The 13337-nt window shown below is 40.3% G+C and overlaps 1 protein-coding gene and 1 long non-coding RNA gene across 2 annotated transcripts; both read left to right on the top strand.

Annotated features, from left to right (window-relative positions):
• Positions 1–2203: 2203 nt before the first annotated feature.
• LOC134575910 (uncharacterized) lies at positions 2204–5923 on the top strand. The gene is made up of 4 exons (XR_010085776.1): positions 2204–2336; positions 4238–4296; positions 4558–4682; positions 5800–5923. It is a non-coding gene; the product is annotated as an uncharacterized LOC134575910 (long non-coding RNA).
• Positions 5924–6104: 181 nt separating this feature from the next.
• On the top strand, positions 6105–9708 carry LOC134575145 (proton channel OTOP2-like). The gene is made up of 2 exons (XM_063434363.1): positions 6105–6752; positions 9180–9708. Exons 1-2 carry the CDS (start codon positions 6153–6155, stop codon positions 9366–9368), a joined length of 789 nt encoding a protein of 262 aa, XP_063290433.1. The 5' UTR covers positions 6105–6152; the 3' UTR covers positions 9369–9708.
• Positions 9709–13337: the final 3629 nt, after the last annotated feature.

Genomic DNA, 13337 nt, shown 5'->3' with positions numbered 1-13337 from the left:
GGCTAGAGAGAGTCTTTCAGAATATTGTGGACTGACACTCTCAATAGTCTTAGGTGAATGCTCTTTGGGAGAGGTAGGAGATACAGTTTTATTGTTAAATCTCCCCTCTTATAATCTTTTTAAACTGCTACAGAATATGTTGGCACTATATAAATACCAGTAATAATAATACAGACCATAAAACAGCGAGTGCCAAGGGTCCCATTGTCCAGGTTTGTATTATGTGCTTGGGCAACTTTCTCCAGTTTCCAGGTTACTGTGGGGGGATTATGTACCCCATCTCCAGTGTCCAGGTTTGGGTTGAGGGCTATGCACCCTATCTCCGATGTCCAGTTTTGGGTTAGTGGATTGTGTTCACCATGTCCAATTTCAGGGTTATTTTGTTTCGTATCTCCACTGTGCACATTTAAGAATAAGAAGGGGTAAGGCTGTGAGATATGATCTCAGGGCACGCGGATATACTTCACACTCTACACCTATAAGTTTAGAGCTGTATCGATGCTGTCCGATCCTGAATGTGGTGCCCATGCTAAGTCACCATTTTAAGCGTGCTTCTAAAACTAAAATATTTTAGAGCAGTAAATTGAAGGGCATACATTTTTTTCTGCTTCTAGTTTAATTTGTATTTAGTGGTAAATTATTTAAGAATGTATAATCTATCTTTCATCAAAGAAATGTGTAAATTGGAAATATAATATTAAAATTCCCCATGTCATTTCATTTGAGCTATGCTTTTTCAGTAATGGATTTATTTAATATTCTAGGGGTCAGACAATTTTGGAAATTACCATTAATCATATACTAGAGATGATCACAAGAGAAACCTATCCTGCGTCAGTGGACTCTAGCGGAATGCATTCTTTCTGTGTTAATGATGTTACCACCAAAACCACTTGTTCTCAGGACTCCCTGTATTCGAGCAACAGTAGCAGCAGTTTGAAGAGTGAGGGGGAAAGATGGCTCCGCTTTACCAATCCAAGAACCACCAGTCTACTCTCTTTACTCTACCTAGCCCTGTTGACTTTTTTCGGCAGCGCAGTCTTGTTAGCAGAAATGAGACATCACAGTCAACAAACCCAGAATGTCCATGGCTCTCTCACCGTCCTAATGTTAACCTCTTCAGCGTGGATGTTGTGGTTTGGATGGAAATCTGCAAAAAATAAAAAAATTAAAATGTACCAAGATCATCAGGCTGGTGCCAGCTGGTTAAAAGGTATGTACGCTCGTTCTCTTCTTTTACCCCCCTGCATCTGAAATCACTCTGTACTGGATATGGGATCATGTCAACAGCACCTTAACCAGAAACATGTCTACTCTCCAACAAAACTAAGGACACAACAGACACTAACAAATAGAGATTGCATCTTCTAAATGCTATATTTCCCAGCAGGGTTCCATTTCCTAAAATGCTATCATAAAACTTTCACTAAAAGCATGCATTAATATGGAAAAGCAAGGTAATTATTGCAGTTTATTTAAAACTAGATTTACATGGCAGAACTAAGTGGGACTGGGACACTGCACCCTTAACACTTCAATGAGCTGAAGTGGTCTGGGTGACTATAGTGTCCCTTTAATTACTTGTTCTTTCCTGTGGTCCTAGTGGAACAACGGAATCTGTTGCTCCATTGCTGTAGCTCTCTCATTTCACTCCGGCCTGTGGTCAAGAACCCAGGGTGCTAACAGGCACTAATCTCCTTGATGTCCCTCTAGACCACCATGGATTGAAATCCCTCTCCTCCGCCACCTGACCTTAAACAGTAAAGGGAATAACGGAAGCAGGAGTTTAATCACTAATGGCACCCTAATTAGCAGCTTGAAGAACCTTTAAGGAAGCTACATTACTGTTAGTCTCACTATTAAAATGTTACAAATATTGCCATTATTATGGAGATACCCCGTGGCACTGGATGCAATATTATCGCGTGATATTTGTAGATGCTACAGTCTGGGAAATAGAGGTGGGTTTCTGCTGCTAATTGTAGACGTAAATCATTGAACCGCATGCACCCTGCAACTAGCTTCCTAACATGACAGAGACAGTTAAATGTTGTGATGGGAGTTACAGTCCCCAGGATTTTTAGTGCAGGTGTATCTCCAGCTAAAATGGGTTGTACATTAACCGTGAACGCTGCGGGTACAAGGTATCCTAACCCCCTAAGAACATCAGAGATGAATCCGTTTCCTTGTTTCCCGCAGGAGGTCTGTGTCTGTTTGCATTGGCTACTTTAGTTCTTGACTGCCTAACGTTGGGATACTACCATGAACTGCAGCAATGTACATCGGTTCTTGTCACATCATTTCCAATTGTTCAGGCTGTTTTCACAGTCATACAGGTAAGAAATCCCAAACAGCGAGACTCTGTTATGTTTCTTTTACGCAGTAAGGTCTGGTTTGTATTCAGCATATGGTACTCGAAGTGGATTTCATTATTATTTGATCTGTGCTTTCTGCCCAAACTGTGCTGAGGAAGTTCAATCAATACGTTATGAGTTGCCATTTAATTGATTACTGATTATTTATATATTACAGTAATGACACAAAATATCTGAATATTCTCTCAAATATATTACTAGATCATTAGATTGAGTGCAATGCCACTTTATCATATTAATAATGATAGCTGATGTGTGATTATATTTTACATCTGGCTCTATTTTTTTGTAATTGAATTATAATTAAATAAAACATTCAAAATTAGATCAGAAAACCACTGTAGAATTGGAGCTTTTAGTTGATCAGTAGTGATGTCCCGAACAGTTCGTGGGGAACCGTTCGTCGGCGAACATAGCGTGTTCGCAGTTGCGAACACGCGCAATGTTCGCCAGCGAATGGTTCCCGGCGAACTGTGCGGGACATCACTATTGATCAGTTAGTGAAGTGCCCAGGAGGGGGCAGTCTGACACACAGAATGATTGGGGAAAATAGAAAACTCGGATAGAGTTGGTAAGATATGTATTTGGGGGAAGTACATATTAAGATGTTCTCTTGTTTTCTAGTACGCCCTGTGGTAGATATTCTCCAATTTAGTGTTATTTGGTTTACTAGTAGTTTTAATGGGGAATTGTCACTTTTCTGCAAATTACAAAATTAAGATATTGGAAATTGCCTATAACTGGTTACCTTTTTCATGATATGTTATGTTCTTTAACTTATTTTAAAGCTGTAGCAAATGACATCATAATTCAGTTCAGACAAGGCAAATCCAGGGCACACAATGCAAACGAGGAGGAGAAATAGAAACATTGTTTTAATTTCTCCTCTTCTCTGTACGCTCCATGCTGACTGTGTGGTGTAAAGGACAGAGTTTGTAATAATGACTGATGGGGAGATAAGATGGAGGTGCCAAGTCACAGAATAAAAAGGTGTGAATTTCTACAAATTTATTTTCACAGTACACAAATCTGTGGCCAAGTAAACATAATATTTGGGTTGGTATATTAACCAAATAAGCCATCTCACTAGCAAAGGGTTTACTGACAAATTAATTACAACATTTAGATCAAAATGGAGGAGTTGGTATAATTTCCCATGTCTGTTGTTTCAACGTATTTTGGATTAAATGTTCCAATTCAGTAGCTAATTAATTGGACTTTAGTGTACTGAATAGGCCCTTGGGAGACATTTGGTCTTATTGCTTAAAAGGGACATTGGATCTCAAATTAAACGCTTAGTTTGCAAAGTACATTTTGGCTTTGTGAAACAGTACATTACATTTTTTTTCTTTTCAATCTTTTTTTCTTTTTTTTGTTATAAATGTAGGAACTTCATTTAAAATATTTCCAATTTTTGGTGTTTATAATAATATTACAATAGTTGGATTATTGAACAAAGTTCAATAATAATATGCAGACCAGGACAATAAATACAGTAGACATTTAAACATATAGACTACAATAGTCATAGGAGATCACTGTACATGATGCACATCATGATCATCAATACAAACCTATTAATCAATTTAATCTAAACCTATATTATTTATTGAAAGGACACTTTGTTTTCAACTATGTACTGAGGTGCACATCCGAACACAAATGCTCAGGAAATATGCTGGTTCCACATTTATTCAGTTTTTTTTGTGTTAAATTTTGGGTTTTTAACATTAAGAAGTGATATGATGTGATCTTATCATATGTCCTTCTAAGTTCAGAAGCTCAAGGCTCTCTGATGGTTTGGTGCCGCGCATTATAATTGACATGAAAATATTAATCCATAGTAATGTATTTAATTCCAGGTTTCTCTCCTCTCATTTTACGCTAAAGTTTGCATACAGGAGAAACAAACATTCAACAGGTGAGAATCATCATATTTATACAGTTTTGTCATTCTGAATATTATTTATTTAGTTATCCGGGGCTATAGTACATTATTGCTGCAGAACAAAACCCCAGGGATTTAACGATCTCTGTTTAGCACACAAACCATCACACCATCACACCGTCACCCATTATCTATACACCATCACCCATTACCTATACGCCAACACCCATTACCTATACACCATATCGACCATTCAATAAACAATGTTACAAGGCTGTTTGGTTTCCCGCGCAGGTTTGGCCTGATGCACACACTGGCTACAAATATATTAATGTGGATGAGTGTTGTCCTGGACGAGTCTATGAAACAACTGGAGGAGATCTACGATATCCAGAAGGAGAACCTGAATACATTGCAAAGTATGATAAGTACAACGGAGGCATCTCACTGGGCAGAAATATTAGCAGCAGTTTTTCTGTGACAGACGTGTGTTATCCCATCTTTGACCAAGAATGTCAAAAGCGCAACCTGTTCATTCTTCTGTTGTCTAGTCTCCACCTTACAGTGCCCCCATTGCACCCCTGAATTAGCACCTATTTCAGATGTGGGCAAATGTGGGCATCGCCACTCACCGTATTATCCCCAACACCATAATCAAGATATAAGGGAAATAAGGGGACTTTCTTTGTGGATCTCCCATGATTATTAGATGGTTAAATGTGGACCCTTTTTTCTATATTTGTAACTATTTATGTTTTATGTAGTCATTTACCTGCTGGTAGTGTCGGTCATCATTGCATAGGGAGAGGGGACCTGCAGTGCCAGGAAAACAGATTGTTTTCCTGGCACTGGAGTTTCCCTTTAAATACATTAAAGGATTACTCCAAACACCATTCACATTCACACATCCAAAGTTTAACCCTTCTGCTGTAACTTCACTTTACCTTTTGGTGTCATCAGCCAACCCCGAACTAATGTTCCAGACTGTCTAATGCCAATTTTATTGCACGGAATTACATTAATTGAGCTAGAGTTGTTAGCAGACGCTCTCAGCCAATTAATAAAGAATCCAGAAGAGTATCACCAAGCTATTAGGGAGCCTCAAAGCCAGAGGGGACCCTGTTAAGAGGGCAAACTATTACTAAATGGCTTGCCCCATTACCAGGGAACGAGGCCAGAATACGCCTAGCAGCGAGGTATAGTGGTTGCGATGCTGGGTGTAACCCTTTAATTGCACCTTATACACATTCTATTTTTTACTTTTTTTCTTTTATTTTGATTATATTTCTTTTTCCTATCCTTTTGCCCCAAATTAGTTTCCTATAGTCTCAGACTGGTATTACAGTCTATAAGACCAATGTAAAGTTGCATGTTTATGTAATTGTCTGGGACAAACTATCTGTTCCTAAATGAAGTGACATCTGTCTACCAGCTTCTAAATGAAAAGCATGAAAAGTAGATTGTTTTTAATAAAAAAAATGAATTACCAATAGTATTGAATTGACTCATCTTATGATCTTATTTTCTTTATTCAAGGTGAAACAACATACACCAATAGCTGTGTCTGCATTACCGAACTTTGCCATATTTTCTCAGAAGGAGCAGCCTACCTGCACCCATTTAATATTGAGTTCAGCCTGTTCTCTTCTACCATGCTGTATGTCATATGGAAAAACACTGGAAAAATGCCTTATTCCACGGTTATTGCTGGACACAGTAGCAGCACACTTCATATCAATGGGGCCTTCGTAGGTCTGATTTTGGGAGCTTTCTCCATTTCCGCCACATTTGGAGTAATGATTTCCTTTGGTGTTCTTGCCAAAACTCCTGAAACAGTCCAAGAGGCTCTACGTATCTACTATCTCTTTAACTCTGTGTTGCTATCAGCAATGTTCATTGTATCTGTAATTGGTATAATAACGTGTAGACTTCAGAAGGGTTCTTCATTTGATGATAAATCCAAAAGTGTAGTTAGAAATCTTGACATTACTCTACTCATGGGAAGCTCCTGTGGAACGTTGATGGTATCCATTTTTTCATTAGTTGCCATCTTTTTTCTGCACATGGAAGGGAATACCTACATCTTAGATCTTTGTTTCTCTATTTGTAAAACTGTCCAGGTTCTTGGCCAAAATCTCTTCATAACAGAGGCTCTTTATTCTGGACCTGTTAAAAATAGAAATGCTACGTCAAGAACTTGGATCTACTCCATATCTCAAGATCCAGCTAATGAAATGATGGAAGCTGGAGCCAGCAATAAAATGACTGAGTTTGATAGCAAAAGGACTTTTTCAGAGCACAAGACCAATGTAAAAACTGTATCAGATGGGGGCAGAGATGCTCCAAAGTGCTTATTAGTTGGCAGTAAACTTACAGATTTGTCTCAACAAAGGCACACCATAAAGGAAGAGGGAGAGCAGACATTTTTTAGAACCAGGAGAAAGATACTGCAAAATATCTCAATTCTCTTGATCTGCTACAATATATCGGTGAGTACACCATGAGGTTGTGGAGAACAGACTACCCAATAACCTGCTTATGTGATAAACCTGCATTTTAATGTGATGGACAGAGAGTCTGGGAGGAGTTAGGAGAGGGCTCGTAAAGACTGCAGACAAGAGACCCCAATGAGGGGGGGAGAGGGGGATATAATATTAATTGCATGCATGATTTCATTGGGTTTTTTTTTTTTTTTTTTGAATTCTTTATTTTTGCAGTGCATATGGTGATAACATTCAGGCACTCGGTACCCCAAAGGCAATCCGCGTGCTTAGATCAATACAATGAGTGATAACATGGAAAGCATTAGGGTATGTTAGGACAATGCACTATTTTTTATGTCTATGAACAGGTTTAAATCAAGATAGTTAGGCATGACATAGATTGTTTACGTAGTATGCAAAGGTAACTATGCGTATTCAGATTAAATCATACGTGTGATGAGAGAGGTTAAACAAGCTATATACTAAGTTAGTAATACATTTGTATAGTCATGCTGAGTAAATGTTGTTTAAATTGAGATTCTATGAGACAATAAGGAAGTATATAGGACGGTAGCTTAATGTTAGAATCATATGGTTGCAGGCAGGTAGTATGCTTAGGTTAGATGAGTACATGCTTAAGTATGAACAATGTAGTTAGGTATCAACTAAGTAATTTCACCTCTTACTCCCCTGTAGCCACTCGTGAATGGATGCAGGAGATCAGGGCCGAGAGCTATACAGTTAACCCCTAGCCGCTGTTGGTTATACAGGAATATAGACCATACAGGAATACACACATTACTGTAAGGCAGACATCATATTATTATATTTACACTAGGGAGGGTAAAGGCTATTCGGGTCATGCTGAAACGGTCCCTTAGTGTCCGAGAAATCTTGCCTTCTGTGAATTCGGTTAGGACTCCTTGTGGTCTGTTTTGCTCGCTTTGCGGTTGCTGTGGGCCGGCTATTCGTCGCTGCGTGGGGTGCTGTGTGACATCCGATGTTCTGGGTTTGGACCCCGGGATTTCCAAGGGGTGATATGTTGCAGAGTGAGGGCTGACATGATCTGCCGGTATGGTGGTAGCAGGCTTAATGCGTGATGCCCTGTTCCCCGCCGCTGGTTGTGGGTCCCTCTCCTTACCGGAGCTGAGATTCAGAGGAGGGTTCCATGTGGTAAGTGTCCCAGTAGGGCGCCCTGTTGTGAATGTGCAGTTGCAGTCCATGAGTAGTAGATCCTGCAGCGCTATGGGGCTATAACGGTTGCGGTGAATGTGGGGTGAGTCTCTCCCGCCCAGATCTATTAGTTAGGTGCGTGTTCGCCGCCATTTTAAGATCCGGCGGTATTGCAAGGCCTCCATCTCCTTCATGGCTGTCCGGGTGGCAGGGTTTCAGTGTGAGGACCGGGATCACCCCCCCGGTCCAGGGGGGGGGGGAACGGAGCCGGTTCCTCGAGGGTCCAGGTCCCCGGTCGGGTACCATTCGGCGGGATAGCTGGGCAGCGGCCGTCCGCCCCGCTCACCGCTGGAGTAGGCCTCAAGTTCGGCCTCGAAGATTCCCCTCCCAGGGGACTACAACTCCGCGAGCTAGCCTCTCCCTGGGTCCCGGGCTCTGTGCCCATCGAGGGCCGCCGCTGCCGGTCAGTATATTTAGCCCATATAGCATTTTTTGCTTAAATAAGTTGTCGTTTCGCCGGAGCTGGTCTGTCTTGCGACCGTCCAGCTCGGCGGTCCGGCCCCGCCCCTTCATTGGGTTTTTATCTACTAACCAGTTTGTTTTAATTATTTTTTATTTGGGCAGTGTAATCTCCCTTTCCAAGTCAATGAAGCAAATCTACGAGACGTATTAGCGTGTATAAACAGCACAGCTGATTCACCCCTTCAGGATGAAAATGATGAGAGCAATTTAAATGATTTGCTCGTCTTTCTCAGTACCAAACTTGCAATGATGGGCACTAGGCGGTTTGTTACTTGGTTGTAAATGTGTGTTCGGAACCTTCTACAAATCATTATCAGTCTAAATATAAATCCAATTTACCCATTCATATTCTGCTAAGCTGACATGCAAGTCAAACCAAATGTTTATGAAATCAATGAAAACCCCGTTCCCCTCTCGGCTGATGGATCGTAGATTAGCCAGAGTCCACTAGATCATTTCTTGTTATTCGGACTTACACGATCCATCTATATAATAGTTGAATAATATAAATATTTAGCTAGAAAGGGTGCATTGAGCTTTACCTCATCCTCGTACCCTGATATTACCCAGCTCAATGGCACTTGTATCAACCTTGGATGGCTGAAAGGAGTGGAACTTACCGGGAAAACATGAAGCAGCATTTTCATGATAGAAGCATGATATTTGATTAATCAATGGAATCCTGGTTTTGTTTTAATGTTTGCAAATTACAATGATGTCTCTCTTTATATTTTACAGGTATGGATCCTATATGCGTATGGAACTCGCCCACACTTGGTAAGCCAGATCGAGCAGTCTTTCTATGGCTTTACGCTCTGGGTGATCATTGTGAAAATCTCTCTACCCTTGGGAATATTTTACCGCATGCATTCTGTTGCCAGTTTATTTGAGGCATATTGTAACATATGTGAAGCAGCTGTTTGCTAACAGTCTGCTGACACCGTTATGCTAAAACTGTGACATTCAAGTTGCTGAACGCTACAGAAGAAAGTCTCTGTGCGGACAGGATCTCCAATTGTTTTCTTTTTATGTGTTGACCACTGTTGACATCAGTGAAAATATAGCCTTGTGGGAAAGAAATATCCTTGATTCCAGTAATTAACACCTTGTCCATCTGTGTATAAACATGCAGTAATTAGCACTTTGGTTTGAATCGAGATCATCTCACTTTTAAAACACTTTCGACATTGTCAAGGCATGTCAGCTCTCTGGCTCTCAGAGGGCTAAAGGGTGTCTACTTGTATTTATATTCTTGCTATATAGTATGAAGGATCCATAAATATTACAACACTGAGCACTGGGTAGAGAAAAATCATACATGTAAATTAAATCTGCTTAAATTTAATCATTCGAGATAAGAGACACGCTTAAGTGAGCCATCATAAAATGTTTGTTTTCCTGTAATTTTGTTAATATGTAGCATTTATAATATTATGAAGACCATCACTACTTCTATTCAATCTTATCTCCCACCCCCCTTTCCAAGCTGTCTTACCTCCCCTCACCATCTTATCTCTCCTTATTCAATGCCCTCTTTCCCCCCCATACTCTCCCTTGCTTAATCCATGCTCTCTCATCCCTATCTCCTCTACTTGTCTTCTTAAAATCCTCTATTCCATCACAGCTTGTGGCCTAGGGGCCGCCAGGAGGTTACATCACCCCTTGGCCACCATTTCTCCCTTAACTCATACCATGGAAATTGGTTGTCGCCTGCAATGTAGAGAGTAATGAAGGCTCATTCTGCTTCTTGCACAGTCTTGCTTTAATCCAGTTCTAATATACATTGATATCCTATTTCCATGTGCTCACACTTACATCACACTGTCTGAAAGAACTATTTAGGAAGCAGTCCATGAATCTATTACTCCCAAACATTAAATGAATTGCAGCCAGGAAGAAATATCACAAAAGCTACTGGGCCACTTGAGTAATTTCTCCAAAATGCTGTATTCTCTCTGGACCTGCCGTTTTCTAGGCTCCCACTAGGCTTGTTTCATTACTTGAGAGGCCGTGAACACTGGAGAGTATGTGGTGAATCATGCTAAACCCATAGGTCAACAGTCATTTCGTTGTTCTTCTGAATTCTCCTACAGCCCATTGACCACTGGCTCACATTAAAAGGGTTGAGCATTCAATATGTGCTTCGTACAAATATTTGTATGGTTAATAAGGAAGTGGAATTTGCTATGTTGATATTTCCAGCTGAAAGGCTGTGCTTGCGTGCCAGCATATCCTCTGTTATTTGTCACATAGTTTAAAAATGTTATGACAAACACCATAGGTACTGCATCCGTAGACGCCAGGCACCATAATCACTACAATAAGTTGTAGTGGTTATGGTGCTTTCCAAAGTCAAACAGATCCAACATATGGAGGATCTAACAGAGTTCCTTTTTAAAGAATTTTAACAATTTAAATACCAAACCGAATGTTAATGTATTGGTTTCTTGTTTAGCACATTAACAGCTGTGAAAGTACAAGGTTAATGCAATCTACATTTTTCTTACTACTACGATTAATGTTTTCTTTTGACACTTAATGTGTGGTGCGCATTGTGAATGTCTGAGAACGTAATCCACTTGAGATGTTCGTAGGATGGTCGTTATTTATTAATAAGGCCTGGGTCACTCACCCAAGACACTGTAATTCAGCTAATGGGTAGGGAGTCGGAGACACCGCACTTACATTACTTATATTTAAATTATGTTTTACATGTTAATTATATCCTACAGAATAACACATTGATTGGCATACAAGATGAACAATGGAATCATTCTATATATTTAGTAGGTCTGCACAAATGTCCTACAAATATATCGCCTTAACGGTTGAACGATTGGTTTCAGAAATTTGGTTCATTCATAATAAAGTCAGACAGTAACCCAGACACGGACAGGACTCTAATTTGGTTCGCTGGGGACTAACCTAATTTTTAGAATCAATTAGTTTGACATTGAGGCATTGTATTCACACAAATGCCTTAAAAAATGTATTGCACGTTTACCATTTAGAGATAGCGACTGATGTATGGGTGAAGAATAGAATATAATACCGTATATTTATACACATTCACTGGTATCATAGTAAAGAATGGAGATATCTTATAAATTGAGACAAATTTAATGGCATATAGGTGAAAAATGTAAATATCCGTTATATTTGATACATTTTGATTTTGATTGACATTGCCATCTAATATTCTATAATCTCATATATTGCACTCACTGATGGTGTAGGGGTGAACTATGCACTTGAAAACATCTCCATTTAACTACATTTTAATGTGTTATGGATTCCATTAACCTAAATATTTTTTTCTAAAATATTTATAATGTATATTTTAGAATACTTTAATTCATGGCCTGTATTAAAGTCTATTGACTTGCCTTTCAATCTTTTAAAACAAAGTAATGAATGCTTTTTGGACATTATTTTTTCTACCTCCCGTCTGATAATAGTTTCCTTTGTAATTCTGAGCTATAATAAAGATATGGAGAGAAGAACACTTGGATGGAAAAAGTTGACGTTCATCAATTATTAACCATGGATTGATGTCTCATAGTGATCCAACAGAACGAGTTTAACCCCTTAAGGACACATGACATGTCTGACATGTCATGATTCCCTTTTAATCCAGAAGTTTGGTCCTTAAGGGGTTAAAAGGCTAGGTTCAAAGAATTTTCCAGTTGTAATCGTGAAACAGTTTATATATAATAGAATGTGGTAGTGAAATGGCATGGTGAGTGATGATACAAGCAGTAAAAATAATCTGTTTATTTTTTTATACCCCCCCCGAACAATGACCACCCCTGGCTGTTAACCTCAAACAAGCAATTAAGTCAAGTGCTTTCCCTGGGTGGCCATTTTGTCCCCCGAACACAGGCAGCAGTACTTGGTCATCGAACACCTGAAACTTTTTTCGTCACAATTCCGCGAACCCGGGCAAAGATTTTTACCGCTGCCCAGGGGCGTATTAGCCGCGAGGCAAACAAGGCATTTGCCTTGGGCGGCATTTTCCAGGGGGCGGCAAAAAAAGCCGCCCCCAAATGCCCAAGGCAAATGTCTTGTTAGCCTTGCGGCTAACAGACCTGCTGGGCTGCTGCTGGGCGATCGGGCGGAACTGCCTGGCGGGCGGAACTGCCTGGCGGGCGGGTGGGCGGCCGGCGAGGGAGCACTTCCCCTGAGCTGTCTGCTCAGCTCCCTCGCCAGCCGCAGAGTGAGGCTGGGAGGCGGAGCCGGAATATGACGTCATATTCCGGCTCCCAGCCTCACTCTGAGGCGCGCGAGGGAGCTGAGCAGACAGCTCAGGGGAAGTGCTCCCTCGCCGGCCGCCCGCCCGCCAGGCAGTACCGCCCGATCGCCCAGCAGCCACTGGACCACCAGGGAGGAAGAGACACCCCCCCCTCCCCAGCATTCCCAAAGGTAAGGAGGCTGGGGGGGGGTGTTAAATAAAAAAAAAAAAAAATGTGTTAAAAATAAATTTTAAAAAAAAGTGTTACAAATAAATTTTAAAAAAAACGTGTTAAAAAAATAAATTAAAAAAAAGTGTTAAAAAAAATTAAAAAAAAAATTAAAACAAATGTGTTAAAAATAAATTTTAAAAAATGTGTTAATGTGGGTGGGTGAGTGTGTGTCTGTGTCTGTTTGTGTCTGTTAGTGTGTGTGTGTGTGTGTCAGTGTGTGTGTCTGTTAGTGTTTGTGTCTGTTAGTGTGTGTGTGTGTCTGTTAGTGTGTGTGTGTGTGTGTGTGTGTGTTAGTGTTTGTTTCTGTGTCTGTTAGTGTTTGTTTCTGTGTCTGTTAGTGTGTGTGTCTGTGTCTGTTAGTGTGTGTGTCAGTGTGTGTGTCTGTTAGTGTGTGTGTGTGTCTGTTAGTGTGTGTGTGTGTCTGTTAGTGTGT

The sequence above is a fragment of the Pelobates fuscus genome, chromosome 10 (genome assembly GCF_036172605.1).
Source record: "Pelobates fuscus isolate aPelFus1 chromosome 10, aPelFus1.pri, whole genome shotgun sequence".
NCBI lineage: Eukaryota > Metazoa > Chordata > Amphibia > Anura > Pelobatidae > Pelobates > Pelobates fuscus.
The sequence above is the reverse complement of the archived record's forward strand: the minus strand, read 5'-3'. Positions and strand labels throughout refer to the sequence as shown.

Excerpts from the sequence above, each read along its gene's own strand:
- LOC134575145 (XM_063434363.1), top strand. The coding sequence starts at position 6,153 with ATGTTCATTGTATCTGTAATTGGTATAATAACGTGTAGACTTCAGAAG. Across the intron at positions 6,753-9,179 it reads TGATCTGCTACAATATATCG|GTATGGATCCTATATGCGTA; the intron begins GTGAGTACACCA and ends TATATTTTACAG.